At 37.1% G+C, this 19,169-nt stretch overlaps 1 protein-coding gene across 2 annotated transcripts in view; it reads right to left on the bottom strand.

Moving 5' to 3' along the window:
- tanc2a (tetratricopeptide repeat, ankyrin repeat and coiled-coil containing 2a) overlaps nt 1-19,169 on the bottom strand; it is a 153,477-nt gene that overhangs the window by 79,811 nt on the left and 54,497 nt on the right. Inside the window, exon 3 of one of the 2 annotated variants that reach the window (XM_079868302.1) lies at nt 5,327-5,424. In XM_079868302.1, the coding sequence (XP_079724428.1) occupies nt 5,327-5,390 (64 nt within the window). In that variant the 5' untranslated portion in view covers nt 5,391-5,424. Of the gene's footprint in view, nt 1-5,317; nt 5,425-19,169 lie in introns of both variants that reach the window. The other variant, XM_079868301.1, reaches the window with a different exon arrangement.

Below are 19,169 nucleotides of genomic sequence, written 5' to 3'. Positions count from 1 at the left end.
GGCCCAATCAGCAGACGTTGCTGCTACGCTTAGGATTGTGGGTAGTGTAGTTTTTTTTTTTCATAAGATCGTGGATAAAACATGTTTTTCTTAAAACAAGGTTGATTTCATACGAACTTATAGCTTCTACAGGAGCAAAAACCTTTGTTTCACAACCTCATAGCTCGTGGTCAGTCTACCTCGGATGGTTTAGACATTATGGCTGATAATCTAAATCCTTATCGAGAAATACTGTTGACCGGAAGTTCTGAATCCCTACTCCGCGTTCCGGAAGCAGGAAGTGTGACAAAGGCCTATAGACCCCATCTGGCACGCAATTCACCGTGGGTTGGGCAGAAGACCAGTTTCTGTCAGCAAGAAAGGACAGTGACATTGGTGTAGAGGAATTTAATGAATTGCAATCCAATCTATCTATATCCATCCAAACGTCCATCCATCATTTAAAAAATTTCAAACAAGACTTTTTCAAACCAACAATTAATGTTTGTCTCGCCAAACATTGCTGTTCTAGTAAAAAAAAAAAAAAAAAAAAAAAAAATTTATGTAAATTTCTTTACATTTCAATGAATTTATATTCCAACTATATTACCTTAAATTCAATTTCTACATTCTGTCTACATTCTGTATGCATTCTCAATTCAGTTTTGAACTCCACACAATCCTAGTCTAAAGTTGGCTCAAACCAACAAAGGTAAAAGAATATATTATATATTATATAATATTTTAAATAGCAGGCAGGCTAAGGAAACAATTTGCTGCGTTAGCCTCAATAATGTCTTCCATAGCTTACATTGGTTTTTGGCATCAATCCTGAACCAAATTTGTCCAATTAAAATGAACAGATATCACTTTCACCATACATCATCCAAATATTCCAATATCAGCATTCATCAAGCATGTATAAAGTTCTCTCTATATAAATAATTACACTAATCAAATCAACCACAACCATGTCTGGCAAAATCTGCCAGCACAATGACATGCTAGAGGCAAAATATCGCCTGCGGTTCTTTTACAGGATTGCATCATTTTCAAACCACACAGGGCTCATGGGTCAGAGCTGTTTGAGACTGTTAGGATTCTGCTCACGATGTTTGAGGGGTCTAGAGGCTAACCATCAATCGCCCTGCGACATGTGTTTTTTCTCCAATGTGGAGCTCAGTTCCTCTGCTGTGCTCTGTAAGTTGCTGGCTGTGCAGATCTAATTTATGGCAAATATATTCAGCCGAGAGAGCTGCATTTGCATCTAGCTGAATACTAACAGAAAAAAAGAAGGCAGAAAGGAATGAAAAAAATGACACCAGTGACTTCATAGGCACTCCACATATGTAGCACTGCAGGATACGAAGAGACATGCCGAGTGAAGAGAGTTATTACTGTATGACAAAACCTTGTGGAAATCCTCCAGTCTAAAGACGAGATCAAAGACGAATACAAAAATACAGTTGTCATACAAAACAGACAAACCCACAGGCCTCAACAACAGGACACATCTTCTGCATTGATTGAGAATTGGTGTCTAGGCACGTAATGAATTTAAAGGGAACAACTGGGCTTGGATCCAAATCCCAAGTCTACGGCACCCAGTATTTGCATACGAGAATTGCACTTTTCAGCTGCCACTCAGGTGTGAGGTACTGTACGTATTATTACTTTGATAGCACAAGAGCCTCAACAACTGATTTTATTGCTTCGACTAAACTGTAAGAAATTTGAGGATTTAAAATAAAGGGAAAATAATATAATAACTTCAAGAAAAAAAAAAGAAGAAAAAAATCCAACAACCAAAAGCTTATTTTCAAAATGCAAAGGCAAATTCCCCAAAAAAGATAATTATATTGCATGCTTATTGTACGCACAGTAAATCCATCAACTCAAACCACTTGCTTAAAATTAAAAATTAATTTAACTTCTCATATGTTCCTCAAAACTTGAATAACTTTTTTTTCCTGTGGAACACAATGGCTCTTTTCTGTACAACAAAAATGCATGGAGATCCAGCTCAGTTTCAACTGAGCAAAAAAAAAACCAACTGATCCACTTGCACCCCTAACAGCAAAAAAAAAAAAAAAAAAAAAAAAAATTATATAATGTATATACATACATACACACTATAATGTATATAATATATGCAAATATAATGTATAAAATAAGTGAATAACTCCTTTGACTACAACAAAGTAGTAAAGGATACTTGGGTCCTGGTTCAAATGGTTCTATGAATTGTTTTAGTGCATCAGTTCACTGAAAACCATTTGAATGAACAGTTCAACCAAAATGAATCGCAGTAATTGTATTCAAACACAAAGTTCAGTGTAGTGATCAATAATATTTACAACAAAGTGAGTTTTTTTTTTTTGTCAGAATGTCTTAGAACCATCAACTTGATTCTATATCTTCCATAATGCTGCTTACTCTCATTTAACATTAAATATTTTAACTTAAATATAATTTGCTTAATGAGGCCGTCAATGCAGCTTCTATATAGTTTCTAATTCTACATATTACTGTCAGTTTTTTTTTTTTTTTTCTCAATGGGGCCATTCAAATGACTTTACATTTATCTAAACCTGTGACAGTAATGACACCCTAAACTACACTGGAGTAAAACTAAATAGGCCCCTTCAAGAGCTGGAGTCCCTGAAGAGAAAATGACTCAAGACGTCAGCAAAGTAGCATGAATTTCAACCACAGTCTGAGGACACGGACTAAAGACAGGAGGTCTTTCTGGGAAGTGTGAGGTCCCTTTGATACACATCTCACTGAGATGAATGGCGGATCTGTTGGGTGAGTCAGACTTGCCACTTGTTTGACTAAACCTTTATGGGAGATTCAGACAGACCTGGGGTATGAGGGGAAGTCAAGTATGTGTATGTTTGAGTGGATGTACATGTTGTGTGTGTGTGGTAAACAAAAGTTTGCAGCTGTGGATATCCTTGCAGTCGCAGAGCCACACTTCAGTGAAAACCGAATGGCAAACACAGCACACAGGAAAGCATACACCCTTCTCATCCATCACACACAGCACAACTGTTTTGCTCACCTCTACCACAACCCTGAAACTTCTCTACAACTGCAGTCTCCCTCTGGCATATCTGAGCTCTTAGGCCCGTTTCACACAACACGCACAAGTAGCAAGCAAGTGAAGCGGCAGTGTGACTGCAACAGCAGGTTCTCATGATTTCACACTGACAGGGTTTCTTCTGTGTAACACACGTGATTTCTGGGTTACTACATTGAGTGTGGATTTTGTCCTTACATTATAACATGTTTATAAGGGGCTGGCCATTGACAACTATTAAGAACTTGATCGTTGTGAAATCGAATTTACATAAGGAGTAAGAATCACATTTATATCCACATGGTAATAAATCTACATAGAATGATTCCCAAACCCAGAGTAAAGATAAACGGCTGAAAAAAGTATTTTAAGTTTTATTTCCCAGTTAAAATATCTTTCAAACAAGATATATATGGCTGAGCAGCAACACTGCATAAGATATTAAGACCTGTTTAAAGAGAATGTACACTACTGTTCAAAAAAAGTTGCTTGTGCTCAGCAAGGCTGCATTTATTTAATAAAAAATAAAGCAAAAACAGTCATTTTGAATTACTATTGTAATAACTATTGTAATATTGTTTAATGCAATTTATTCAGCATCATTACTCCAGTCTTCAGTGTCACAAGATCCTTCAGAAATTATTTTAATATGATGATTTGCTGCACAAGAAACATTTGTTGTCATTATCACAGATGAAAACTGTTGTTCTGCTTAATATATTTGTGGCAACCAGGATGATTCAGGATTATTTGAGGAATCGAAAGTTCAAAAGAATAGCATTTATTTGATATTTTCTACTCAGTCTTTACTGTCATTTTCAAATCAATTGAATGCATCCTTTCTGAAAAAATAATAATATATATTTAAAAATCTTACAGACCCATAACTTTTAAACTGTAAGTGTATCATGAATATACAAACTGTATATTGTCTTGCTACATTAGCAGATTTTTTTGTTTTAAATATATATATTTTAAAAAACGACAAAATAGTTATATTCAAAATGCAGCACAGTGTGAATGCTGTAACCTGTTAATATGAGCGTTCTCAGGTGCGAAACATGCCTTAAACGGAGGAGAAAAAGATGTAGATAGTAAACAGACAGCAAAAGGGGGGTTGTATGATACACACATTCTTTTCAAACTCTGCTAAACCATTCACCATTTCAATTTCATCTGGCTCGGTTCAATTGCGGAAACCTCATTTCACTCCAACAGTAGCTTCTGACTATTGTAATCTCCTCAACACAAGGCTGAAATCTCTCTGAGAGCTAAACACACACATATTCCCAAACTCAAAAATGCTAGACAGAGCGTGAACAGAATGGGATCTTGAGGCGTGTTGTTAGTGCACAGCCTTGACATTGTTAGTTAGCCTGTAGCTTGCTAGATTCTCCCCAAGCTATTCTATAAAAAAAAATGTTTTGTTTGCAGTAGATTCTAAATTATATGTTTACAATTCGTGAGAACCAGACAGTGTAGATGAGAGTGGGGTAAGCTGTGCCACTTTTTCTAGGGTTGTCTACATTGTAAAACTAAAACTTTACAGGGAAAAAAGTGGTGCATTGACACATTTTGATCAATGTTATTGGTTAACTTGGTCATGCTGAGGAGAATTAATCGGCGAATATGTGAATAATTGGGAAATAGGTTTCAAATAAAAATATACTATGAATATAAACAAATGAAACATTTATGTTTAGATTTTATTATGCTGCACACTATTCACATTTTCATATATCAGCCAAAAGGGTTTGTTTCATACTGAATATTTGAACATACTTTACCCCCAAGCTACCATTTTGGCAAAAATGGTTTATTTAATAATTTATCTTTAGCTAAATCATTTGCATGACTTTATAAATTAGCGACTGTCTAATGGGTATTATTTATGTCTACACTTAAAAAAGGCATAAATTTGCTTTTTTATAAGATTTAACTGATATAAGATAGAAAAACTGCTTTCTTTTTATTTCTGGATGTAATAAAAAAACTGTGACTTGACTTTTTTTTTCATTCAACAATGCAATTTTGACCAAGTGTGACTTATAGTCACGTGCAACTTATTTTCTGTAAAATATGGTAGCCATCTGACAGATATGATGGACAGACAATTAAAGAAGAGCACAGCTGTAACACAAAAACACATCCAAAGAACAAACTCTTACATGGTTACACTCCTGCTTCACATGACACTAAAGGCACATCCGGTCTGGTTGTACTTGGGAAGCTTTCGATATTAAAAAGACGACTAACTCAACCTACCACTGTTTCGATTCTTGCGGTTGGATTTGCCGCCAAGCAGCATCTTCAGACTGTTCCTGAACATGACTGCACAGCTCTGGACCAGGCTATAGAGAAATCTGCAGAGAGAGGGGAAAAATACAGCACTTTGAGAAACACAAGCAAAAAAACCTGAATAAACAAATGAAAACACCATGTACCTGTCCTGTATAAATAGAACGAAAAAAAAAAAAAGAAAAAATGAAATATGCCTTTTTAGTAGACCATTTCTACTACTAATAAAAACAAAAATATGCTGCACAAACATTGAACAACAAAACAGTTGCCACTATGTTTTAACCTATAAAAACAACATCTGTAACAACACCCACAAATCACTTTCTGCTTATCAACACTGATTCCCACAACGTGTGATCTCTTTAAAAACGCAGCTCGACTGATGATGTTCGCCGCACATTGGCTCTGAAGTCTAGACAAAGAGTTATTGAGGGGATTTTTGGAAGCCTGTGATTATATGTTTCAGGTACACAGAGCCTTCAGCCTGCTGGAACACTACAGCTGATAATGAGTTTCATTCGTGGGATTCGTCATTCTTCACTGGATTATTTTAGGTCTCACTCAACACCCACATTATGGATGGATCACACCCTGATGCTGCTAATTACCACTTCATGTATGAGCTAAGTGTGTGTGTTTATATGTGTGAAAGAGCACAAGATAGAGACACACTTTGTTCTGCTGCTGAAGGTGACGTTGGAAGTGGATTTCAATTAAATTACTTCTTTCTGCATTTGAATTCACATATATAAAGAGAGCACGTATGTGTTTGAGAATAGAATAGAATGTTGGGAATTGACATCTAGGGGTTAGTTCAACCTCTCAAAATGAGCTATGGCACCCATGCAAGTGACATAAGTTTGAATATATTTTTGGCAAAAAGGCCAAACTCATAATAAAGAACACAACAGATTTTGCAAGGTAGTCTAGCAAAGCAGTAGTCCACAAAACAAGGACTTATGGAACACTTCACGTATGAATGTTTAATGGTCACGTTTCACAAAAATAAGTTTGTTTGATTTTCTAAAACAATACATATACTACCGGTACTAAAAAAAAAAGGTTGTCAAACATTGGTAGATGTAGAAGAAAAAAAAAAAAAAAAGAACAAAATCACCTTAAGACTAGCTGGTTAATTGGTAAAATAATTGCACAAAATGGCTCTGAAGCATTTCTCTAACTTTTCTGTGTCATTTGTTGACAGATGCCACATGGTTTATTAGCTAGATAGACAGAAAGACAGAATGATACATAGAGAGACAGGTAGAACTATAAATACAGAGATAGACAGAACGACAGACATATGTACATACAAACATAGAGAGATAGATAGAATGATACATAGAGAAATAGACAGAACGAAAGAGAGATAGACAGAACGATAGATAGAACAACAGACAACGACAAATAGAATGACAGAACAGAGGTAGATAGAAAATAGACAGAATACAGATAGATAGCGAGAGAGAGAGAGAGAGAGAGAGAGAGAGAGAGAGAGCGAGAGAGCGAGAGAGCGAGAGAGCGAGAGAGCGAGAGAGCGAGAGAGCGAGAGAGAGAGAGAGAGAGAGAGAGAGAGAGAGAGAGAGCGAGAGAGCGAGAGAGAGAGAGAGAGAGAGAGAGAGAGAGAGAGAGAGAAAATGAGAGGCGCATGAACTTTGAATCCCCTGCACTCAAGTATACCATGTACTCGGTTTCTTCTTTGTTTTACAGTATTAATCTGGGCCTCCACACCTTCAGAAGTGATCTTGGCTGAGGTCACACACAAATGAGAAACACATGTCCTAGTGGGGGATTGTGTGTATGTGCACACATGCATTTCAAATCAGCATCGACAGACAGATATCCTTCTTTTCTAGCACTCGATGCACCCATTTGCTGAGCCAGCACTGGTACATGTTTACTACTAATATGCTGGAGCCACTTTTGGCAGAAAGCAAAAAGTATGTGAGAGTGACTCAGTTTGGATGGGGGACCATTTTTGTAACTTTGTCTGAACTTCTGCATGCTTAACGTTCTGCCGGCCCCTCTCACTTCTGCTGCATCTGTCTGGTCATGAAAAAAAAAGTCTCTTCACCTACTAGAAACAAAATGTGAAGGAGGAACGAAATGTTAAAACGTTAACACTGCCGTACAACTGAGGTCAAGCTATTCAAGTCAGAGAAAATGCAAAATAAAATCCAACCAAATGCACCCCCCACAAAACCTTTTCCTTTTTTCACAAAAAAACAAACAAACAGATAATCTGAGATTCAAATATAGGACCTCTTACACTTTATGCAACAGTACTAGCTCTAGAACAACTAAGCACTCTCAAATGAGTGAGCTCACAGTTAAATGTAGATTTATTTATTACATAATGTGCTTGATTGGTGTACAAAGAGCACCAGATGAGAACCCTTCAAGTTTGGAGACCAAATGAGCAGTTTGAGCACTGCTATTCACACAAGATCTGAATTAATATTCCCAAACCATAGTACACTAAAAATAAGAATGTGCTATTATGATACAATTCTATAACATGGTAGACCATTCCAATTGGAGCTGAGTTTCAGTTTTTCCCATTCCAGTAATTTTTTTCATTTAATTTAACACAAACGTTAAACTTGTTACCAATGGTGCAGGAGACATACAAGGTAGAAAAAAAGTCAAGAGAAGATGGATAGAGAGCGAAAAGGGGAGTGCAACAGTTTCTGAGTAAAGATGCGAGAGGAAGAACAGGATGACCTTATCCTGAGGCTGTGCTTCTGTCAGCTGATGAAGAACAGAGACGACGTAACTCAGCGTAGCGAGGTCTGCTGCTGTTTGCCGACTGAACCGTGCCGAAGCATGAGTGACGAGACTAACGCTTTTTCCCCAAAGCAGTCTCTCATACTTGGACATGCGCTTTAATGAGGTCCTGATGTCTGTAGAAAAGCTGACACGCAATCTAATGAGAGACTTTGATTGAAAGTCGGGAAAGTGACAAATGGCATCTGCAATGGAGCAGTGGAAGGATTTATCAATCTTTTTTTAATAACGCTGAAGTCTGAGGACAGCTACCAATGCTGGAAATCTTCCCTTCTGCAACAGCTCTCAAACCTCGATCAGTTACGAAACATGCAAGAACCGATAGCGTTTCAAGTTACCATTAAATTCGAACTTTTGGGATTCTCTTCAAGCGCGATAACTGAATATGGATGAATACAAAGGAGAGTTAAACTAACTAAAACACAGCATTAAAATCAAACAAGCAATAAAATAAACAAAAAACAAAAATAACATTGTTTGACATTGTGGAAACATTTAACAAAACAAATAAACAAACAAATTAGGGTTGCATCGATATATGAAAACATAGGCCAATACCGATAACTCTTTATATTTGAAAGTCGAAAACCAATATATTGGCCAATAAATCTAAATCCAAATTTTATTGCCGATAACAATAACATTAAAAATGAACATACTGTATATAGCCGATACCGATATGGTGGCCGATATATCGTGCATCCCTAAAACAAATAAACATCATGTTTTTGAAACACAAACAAACAAACAAACAAACATCGTTTGACATTGTGTTGCCAAAATAGGAAAAATCTTGGGAACACAATGGCAAATCTTCTAGGGTTTCATACTACATTAAAGGTCCCGTATTATGCCCCTTTTCACAAGATGTAAAATAAGTCTCTGATGTCCCCAGAGTGTGTATGTGAAGTTTTAGCTCAAAATACCCAACAGATCATTTTTTACAGCATGTTTAAATTGTCATTTTTTGGGGCTCAGAAAAACGCGCCGTTTTAGTGTGTGCTCTTTAAATGCAAATGAGCTGCTGCTGGACGACACAGGGGGCGGAGCTTCATGAGCTCGCGCTCAGTCTCTCAGGACAATTTCATCTCACGGAATGATGATAATATCAGAAACTCTCAGTAACGGTGTTCATTTCGAGTCGGACAATAATGCCTACAGAGTCAGAGTACTGTATAGAGATGGAACAGGTATAGTTTAGTAGTTTAACTACGGTTATAACGTATTTGTCATCTGCTTGTATGTATCCATTATTAATAGCCTACAAGTCTGCTGTTTCGGACCAGGTCCGACTGATGATCAAACATATACTGATGAGTTTAATAAAGTTTATTGTACAGCACACAAAAGATGAAGCGTCAGTTTTACTTCAGAAAATCACCGTAAGAGCTGAGTAAACACAGTAAGTTATAAGAAGTGTGCAAGTACATAAACGAATTTCAGTAGAGTTGAGGGAGCATTTTCTTTAAAAACAAAATAATTCCACCTCGTCTTCAGTGGCTGCCTCAGATTTCGGGAGTAAATAAAGAGAGCAATGTGGATTAATACATCCAGCCACACAACACCTACAACGCTTGGGAGACATTCTCGTCAGTGCAGCAGCTGTGAACTCGATCAGGGCGGGTCTATGTTAGAACGGCAGTGTCTGTCAACACTCGTGGGCGGGGCCTGTGCTTAGTGACGTCACTAAAACAGCATTCTGAAAACAGGTCGTTCGGAGACACTGCTGATGATTTATGGGGATTAAAAAAAAAGGAGTGAGTGGATTTTTATCACTATTGGCTGGTTGTGTGCACACACTGCCAACACACATTTATGTCCAAACAGCATGCAAAAGTGAATTTTGCATAATACGGGACCTTTAATTTAAACATTGTCAGTATTAATGAACTGTGCATTTGATAATCAAAAACTGTTTGGAACTAGTTTGAGGCGTTAAGATTGGCTTGAAGGCCCGTTCACACCAAGAACGATAACTATAATGATTACTATAAGTGTCCACAGACACACAGAACATCATTCTGTATCATTCTGCTTTAGATGGATTCTGATTGGCTGTCAATGTTTTTTATCATTCATCAGCTGACCAAAAAAATCGTTATAGTTGTGGTGTGAACTCTGCTATTCTTTTAAACTTGGAATGATTTTTAGAACTATATCTTTATTGTTATAGTTATCGTCTTTGGTGTGAACAGCCTTAAGGCATCATTTTCATCAAGAGAGCTGTGTGTCTGGTTCTGAAGTCTGTGTTGACAGAGGCTATAAGTGCTTGTAGGAGAGAAGGGATGAATATGATTTAGCTGTGCTTTGCTTTATCTCTTTGACATTTGTCTGAGAGCTAAACAATAGCAGTGAGATGAATGACACACTCCAAAAGAGTGCCAGTAATCGGACAGTCCCGGCGTGCCAAAGCCAAATGTTCAGCTTTGTCGTGTGTGTGTGTGTGTCCACCGTTAATCCCGCCTAGCTGAGGGGGGCCTGAGTGAGATTGTCCAACTGGATTACTAGGACAAGGAGGGCTGACAACACAGAGTGGGACAGACGAACTAAGAAAGATTACAAAAAAAATTGGTGGAAAAAAGCCCCTCAGGGGAAAGAGTTCATACCAGGGTTACAGTCACACACATTAACTCTTAATAATTCATCCGTCCACACAATGAAAAGCACTATGGTACAACCATACTAGTTTGGACATGGTATCACTCACGGTAACTGATTTCTATCTAAATATCATGGTATTTGAATATGGTAATTATTCAGTATGAAAAATGGGAAGCACATGAAAAGCAGTAACAGCAGTGTGACATAGTGGTATAATTCATTCAAAACTATAAAAAGCTAATATTTTTGTTAATTATTATTATAAATGATCATTTAGAGTTTGTGACAAATTGATTCATGAAAAATGACGATTTACAACAATAATAATAATACAGTTTGCATGACTGCATATTAATTGAGTGAACACACTGCAGCACATTCAAGTAAACAGCACAAAATTGGTGAAAAAAATGGTGAAAAAAAGAAACCGTAAACGGACACAGCATCTACAGTAAATTACAATCTGAATTTAGTAACCTATAACATGTAATAATAGACATACATTATTTGTCAACCAAAGGACCAAAGTATTACCATTTGAATCAATCAGTGTACTGGTTCTGCCTCAGGTGCTTGTTTTGTAAACGACATATGCACACATAATTTAACTGTTCATGAGGTAGATTCCTCAGGCCATCTTCTTCATGAACAGTTAAATGCCCCCACTGGGCAATAAACATGTGCAATACAAAACACTATTTATACTTATATTTATTTAGCACACCATACCTCTTATATAGATTCCCTTACATTTGTATAGGCTATCAACCTACCTGTACACACATTGTCTATTTTGAATATTGTGTATTTTTATATTAAAATTTTCTGTCACCAAGACAAATTCCTCACTCCTACTTCGCAATAAAGCTCATTCTGATTCTGATTCCGATTCTGATACTGACCTAGCATTGAACATCAGGTAGTGACTCACTGGAGTACAGATCAACACACATTTCTGAAACACCTGAAGTTTCATTATGAACAAACAAGCCATTAGAAATCAGATCAGCCTACAGAACATAGCCTGCTGAAATCTCAACGGCTTATGGCATCAAAACAGAGAGATTTACATGCTCCATCAACTATAAAATCTTCCTCATCAAACTGAAGACTTTCTTAACTTTGCAATCAGTTAAGAAACAGCCTGTGTTATCAGAATCAAAGCAGGAATACTGGCTTCCTTAATTCACTGTTAAACACAGACTGTCTAAAGGTATCCTGCCACAAGTCATCAGCCTGCATCACGATGATGGAATCTTCCGGACTGATGGGCCACAGCAGGAGGGATGTCATGTTAGTTGCAGACATTGAAGTCTGGCTGGGAGCAGCAGCTCGTAAATGACAGCCATTTTCTTACTGCACTCGGTAGGTTGTTGAAAATACTGCTGCTACATTTCATGGAGAGGGAGGTGGGTGTGCTGAGCTTCTTTTAGTAGCAAGCAACAAATTATTTGTAATAATCTAAAATGTTCACGGAAACTGTGCTTGCTCTTTTCAATTTAACTTCGTGATATTCCAGATAGCAGTAGCGGTCAGAAATTGATCCATTAGTGGCACCAAACAAATGTTTACATATAGATTACATATAGGTTTCATAAACACCGCCATTAGGGATGGTGGATTAATTGATCCCTCACATGAAAAAACTGATCTGTATTTAGAATGAAAATGAATGCAAATATGCACATTTATGCTATGCCGTATAATAATGGGTTTGTGTTTGTTGTTTAAATTAAAGTCAATTATTATGTGCAACTGTTGTTATTAAATGATAAAAACAGAAATTTGATCAATTGAAATTTTCACTGTATATTAAAATGTAAAAGAATTCTGGCTTTAAAGTATAACATTAAATATCCATAATAACTTTATTACAAAAATATTTAAAATAATTTAAAATAAATAATTAAATAAGATAAAATATAAAATCAATAAAAATATAAAATCAATATAATAGATCAATAATCAAGATAAAAAAATAATAAAATCAATATAACGCTATAATAATAATATAATATAACGACAAATATAATCAAAATAAATCAAATTAAAACAAATCAAATACATTTTAAATAAATACAAATATTTTATAAATAAATAAAACAATATTTTTATAAATATATAAATAAAAAACTTTTTAAAAACAAATAAAAACATTTACAACCAATTAATAAAAACCAGAATGTATGGATGGATGGATGAAAAATGATCAGTGTGTTTAAGTCAAGTATCTCTTCTCAAGCTCTGAACATGACTTTTCCAAATGTCACACTGTTACCGGAGAGCTACTGAAGGCATATAAAACTCGCTGGCCTGAGCCACTGTTTTGAGGTTGATAGTTTCAACAGGAGCGTGAATGACTAAGAGCCAAGAGCCGCAGAGCTTTATATTTTATACAGTCTCTCCCTTTGACTAATGCCTCCCACAGCGCAGTGTTACAGGAATCGCACACTGTTTGTTTTCTGCTGCTCTACAAAGCCAATGAACAGTGAGCGTGCCGAGAAGGGGGGTGACAGGGGTGCCGTCTCGTGACTACGAGGTTTGAGTCGTGTGCAAGGAAACAAAACACTCTCTCACACATACAGAAAAAGAACAAAGAATGGAAGATAGGTAAGATTACAGTACGGATGAATACATCACATTCCCAGAATATGACAGCATATACAAAAACACACTGGGGTCAGAGGACATTTCAGTAGTGCCATTTGTGTGTTATTTGCACAAATTTGTCTGTTCCTTAACGAAAACCGCTAAAGAGGGACTTACAGAGGGAGACAAACGTGTAAGTTTGACCTGAGATTTTTCTTTCCTTGAGAGAAAATCTCAGACAGAGCGAGGGAGGAAATGCAGTTAAACCCCCTGCACACACGTGGCCACACAAAGAGCTATGCAAACACACAGCGCCTTCCCTTTGTCCGTATCACTTCCTTTCCAAATACAACACAGCCGCTCTAAAGTGTTTTGCAGAAACTTGGGCTCAAAAAGAGAAAAAAGCCTTCAAACAAACTCCTCTGTGCAGTTTATAAACACATACACGCTCCATCTACTGATGCTTCCTGATCCTAATCTACTGGCATAAGGGACTTTTACAGGGCATTAGACCCACATAGATTCTGGAAAATCAGCATAAAGACATTAAAACTGATTCAAAGAAAGACCTGTCTATTAAGACAGGAAGGGGTTACTTGATTGTCACATACAAAACGCGAAAGACTAATTCACCCCTGGTTCCCTCAAGATTTTCCTAAGGGGTTTTATAAAGGGCTTTTTCAATTTAAGAGTAAAATAAGGGTTGTGGTAAACATAACGAAAACAGATTTTGTTCTACGATGCAAAATTCACACCCTAAACATTTTTAGGCTATTCTAGTTACTTATTAGAAACTACCTAAAAACAAAATAGCTTTAAATTTTGCGTTTTTGCAATTTACATTGTAGAGCAAAACATTCAAGTATCATTCAAGTGATGTTTATCACAACTCTTATTTTACTCATAAATAAACCCTCTTGAGGTTAGTAAATCTTGAGGGAACCTGTGGCGAATTAGTCTTCTGGGTTTTGACGTCATCCCTGCACCACTCTATTTATTCTTTGCATTCACAGAACTTGTAGACCCTTCCAGTTCCATCTGTACGAACTGAATTAGTAAAACAAGCTTTTCGGTACCCAGTGATTGAAACACTTTTCAAAATGATTTGAAGATGTAGACTTGTGTCAATGAGCACTTATAAATCTTTGATATGTGAGCTGTTAAAGGAAGAATCAAATTGTAAATGTTCAGCTCATCTTGGCCAGGTCACTTCTGAAAAAGAGATGTTTAATCTCAGAAAGTTTTCACCTGGTTAAATAAAGGACAAATAAATACACTTATAAATATATTTAAAAGAAAATGGCAAACAAAGTCCTTTAGAAGCATTTCTTTTGGCAAATCTGGCAACTAGCTCTTTCTCAGAAGTGCTCATTGTAGCAGCTTGAGAACTTTTCGGTTTCCAAACAAACCTGTGTTCTCTGATTCTCAGAAATTGTGAAGAAGCCAATGAAACCGTTGTCTGAGGATGGGACGGCTCCCAGGGTAAACAAGCATTCGAGAGTCATGCAGGTGTGTCATGTTGCAAACAGAGTAGAATGGTCTGCATTATTCACAGTTCATCTATGGACTTGTGAACAGAGTTTACATGGAGAGTGAGACAACACAGGAATAAATCAAGCGACCGACAGTGACAACTCATCTGAACAAACAGAAATACAACGTGAAATACCATGATAGTCAACCAGGTTTCACCAGCTATCCTACCAATACTAAACAACCCAAGGCCACCATGGGAATCTGTCGAAAGTCTGTAAATTCTACATAATGTGCCACTTTTTGCCACAGGCAACTTTGTAGCGCGATAATTACCAGAAAATGAAGCTTTATCTAAACAAATTGCAAACCAGTTTCGCTCAAGCAGAAATCCACAAAGAAAGTGAACCAGCAGGGGTGCTGGAAAGGGGTGATGCGAGGTGATGTGGGGGGCATCAGGCATCGCAGCTGTATCTGCAGTCTCCGCAGCCGAGGCCTTGAACAGATTTAATGGAGAGCCTGAAATCAAAGAGTCCACACATCTTCAAAAAGAGCCCTGTCCGTTTGTTCTTGCTGCTTTTCAAAGAATTCCCTGCTTCACTTCTTACTTTGATTCACACAGTCAAAATAATTGGCCAGAGTCTGCTCGCCTTTCACCGTTGATGTGAAGGGCTTTAAGTTGACAGTTCAGAGCAAGTACTATAAGGCTTGTTGGTCTGTCTGGAAGCAAACAGCTAAGGGAGGCCATGTGACTTCATACGTATATATTACCATTCAAAGGTTTTATTGTTTTGGTAACTTTTCAAAAACATTTTCAAATAATCTTACCGACCCCAAACTTTTTAATAGTAGTGTGTGTGTGTAATAAAAAATTTAAATAATTAAATAGAAAAAGACAAAATACAGACATGCTATAAATAATAGATATTATATAAATTATATTAAACATATTTATCTCCCTACATATCGGTCTCACTGCTTGTAAAGATATTTATGGCCATTATATTTTTACATATATATTTTAATTCACCCACTATTGCCAAGTGTGGCAAGAACTTATTTTAGGATCCTGTATGCGAGAGCAAATCTGACTCATTAATAAAAGAAAAAAGCTGTTTAATTTAGTTATTATGCAAAGAATGTACTACCTCCACTTCTGCAGATCTGCTTATTACTACTAGAGACTATATTTACAAAATGGCTAATGACTTAATGTTGCACAGAACTTTCTCTTTGTTTTTAGGCTTGAGAATGGAAGTGGTTATAAATTATTGTGCCACTGTTGCCGCTGAAAGGAAGGGGAATTTTTGGCATTGCGGTGACACAGCTTCCTGTGTTCAGTTTGGAAAATGTTGAGCGGAAGGTCACTCAGATGGGAATAGCACAAATAATTGAAATGGATCAACCCTTAGCCACAATTACCCAGCCAGCAGCGTTATAGTGATAACAGGAAAATGATACATCTCGGCTGTTGTTCAGCCGAAGTCAGTTCAGTGTTGATTCAGTTCTTGTAAAGATCATCAATTATTAAATTAGTTCATTTAATCTATAAAGCAGTTCTGCATAAAATTAGGTAATTGTCCAGCTCATACAGCTGTGTCAGTATAGTCCAGGGCTCGAAATGAACTTTTTTACTTGGTAGCACTGGTGCTCCCAACTTCAAAAAGTTAGGAGCACCCACCAAAAATTAAGGACCCAGAGAGTATATTCAACTACACAGTATTGTTATTTCTGTGTAACAAATATTCTTATTATCACAGAAGAACTTGAATTGGAACTAAAGATGATTAAAGATTATAGTTTGGATATAAACACTGACATCTACAGAAGCGATCAAAATAGAGAAAAGCACCTTTTGAAAGTAACATGGAGCTTCAAAAAACAATTGTATCGATTACATTGTTAGACCACTAGGTGGTGACAAGTGACTGTCTTAAATGTATTTGTTATTGAATCATTCATTCAAGAGATTCGTTCAAAAAACGCCTTATTCATCCATTAATGAAACAAGCAAAGTATTTATTATGATATTAATCATATATTGATATATAAAACTAAATAAGCTATGTATTAATATTAATAAAAAAAATATTTAAAAAAAACATCCTCACCATCAGCATTGGTGTGTTTCACCTCTTTAGGTGACGGCTTAAAAAAAAAATCTGTCAGCGTTCGTTTCATCTTCTCTCTTAGGAGCCGACACCAAATGCGTTTTTCAGAACGCGCAGTGCACTGTTTTTTTTTATGTTGCTAGGCAACCACTGAAACAGCTGTCCTGTCAGTCAAGTAAACGTGAAATCAGCCTTTTAAATTTCGCGCGGTAGTCAGCTCCCTGTCACGTGATAACGGAGCGCAGTGAAGGGGAGTGGGAGTGATTAACAGCTAATATTAACCAATCTAAAATCTACTTTAAACTTAAAAATGTAAGGATGAAGTTTGATTGTAACGTTGGATAGAATGATGGTCCGGCCACCACGTATCAGCGCACATATGGTACACACTGTGCAGTAATTTGCGAACGTTTTGTAATGAAATGAAAACAGGTCGCACCACAACCATTATTTGCACTCGCACAAATGCTCCCAAAATGGTCACAATTTCGAGCCTTGAAAGTCAGATCAATAATATTGTTGAATATTAAATGTCCCCAACTAAGCAAGCCAGAGGTGACAGTGACAAGGAACCCAAACTCCATCAAGTGACAGAATGGAGAAGAGAAACCAGGCTCAGTCGGAGAGCAGTTCTCCTCTGGCCAACAAACGAAGATATGGTCCTATTCATTGAAGGTTTAAAACATTTTCTGATCAGACTGCCAACCCCAAGGAGTTGGCGACCGCAGCGCTCACATTAGGTGACAGGAAGTAGAGGAGATGGGAGGCTGTAATGTAATTGGGCAGGACGGGCTTATTCTGTTCCAGCTATCCCAGTCGGGTTAGTGGTCCTGAAACCCATCCTGCATGTGGCAGCGCTCCAGTCTACTCTCTCTCAGCTGCTGTGAGGGAACGCAGCCCACTTCCCACTCTAACTGTCAGGGAAATTATGGATCCTGGCAGCACCTTTAGAATACAAATCAGGAGGAAACCAAAGAGTTGGCCGATTGCTGCTTTTCAGAGGTGATGCCATGCAGGGTCGATCTGAGGAACACTGTACCACCTGCTGTTTTACATACCAACACGAACACACAGGTAATTTATTTATAAAGCACATAGTTGACCAATGTGCTGTACAATTCATAAACATCTTCAAAGAACAAATACACAAAATACTATTATGCAACATATACATCTAACTAACTATAGTTAGTCATCTAACTATGACTAACTACAGTCATACTACATCTAACTATACATCTAATACTCTGGCAGACTGTTCCAGAGCTTCGGAGCCAACACTGAAAAAGCACCATCACCAGAAAGTTTATATCTAGACCTTGGGACAGTCAGGAGTTTCTGGTCAGAGAGGTCTTCTTGACTCTTGCTGTTGAGTATAACTAACAAATCTGAGAGACTGACTATTCCCTACATACAGGGAGAAACAGAAGTCCAAACGTGAAGACACAAAGGCGTGCATGGGGGTGGTGTGGCGCAGTGGATAAGACACATGCCTTTGGTGTGAGAGACCCGGGTTCGAATCCACTGTGAGACACCAATGTGTCCCTGAGCAAGACACTTAACCCCTAGTTGCTCCAGAGGCGTGCGACCTCTGACATATATAGCAATTGTAAGTCGCTTTGGATAAAAGCGTCAGCTAAATGAATAAATGTAAATGTAAATGTAAATGCATCACTCTCTCTAAATCATAAAATGACAAAAAAAATGACTTGACTTCTGCCAAAGTTCTTAATTGAAAGAAGCCTGATCGGACAACAGCATTAATTTGTTTGTAAAAATTTAGGGAGTCATCAAAAATTACTCGTACGTTTTTTTTTTTTTTTGTTGTTGTTGTTGTTGTTGTTGTTGTTGTTTTTTACCATGGATTTACCATAAATAGATAAAGGACCTAAATCAATACAGGGGGACCCAGATACATTAGGGAGTGCAAACAATCTCGGTTTTGCATTCATTTAGATGCAAAAAATAAATAAAATTAACAGCCAACAAATATTCTTTATAACCCCTACTAAATGCTGCCTGTAAGTGCTTAGAAGCTTCTGTCACCTCTCTATCACTGATATGTTTGGTTTTCACATTATCACAGCTTTCTTCAAATTCCAACAAATATTTTCAATAAGACTGGACAAAAAGATTTCAATAAGACTGTACATGCCACTCAAGTACATTCTACAACTGATCCCTGAACCAAGCTTAAGAAGATTTGGGATGGCTGTCTGGCAGGAAAGTCTTGTACTAATATATAT

This window comes from Squalius cephalus (genome assembly GCF_949319135.1).
Source record: "Squalius cephalus genome assembly, chromosome: 1".
NCBI classification, from domain to species: Eukaryota; Metazoa; Chordata; class Actinopteri; order Cypriniformes; family Leuciscidae; genus Squalius; species Squalius cephalus.
Note: the sequence above shows the minus strand (reverse complement) of the source record. Positions and strands in the feature narration are given on the sequence as shown.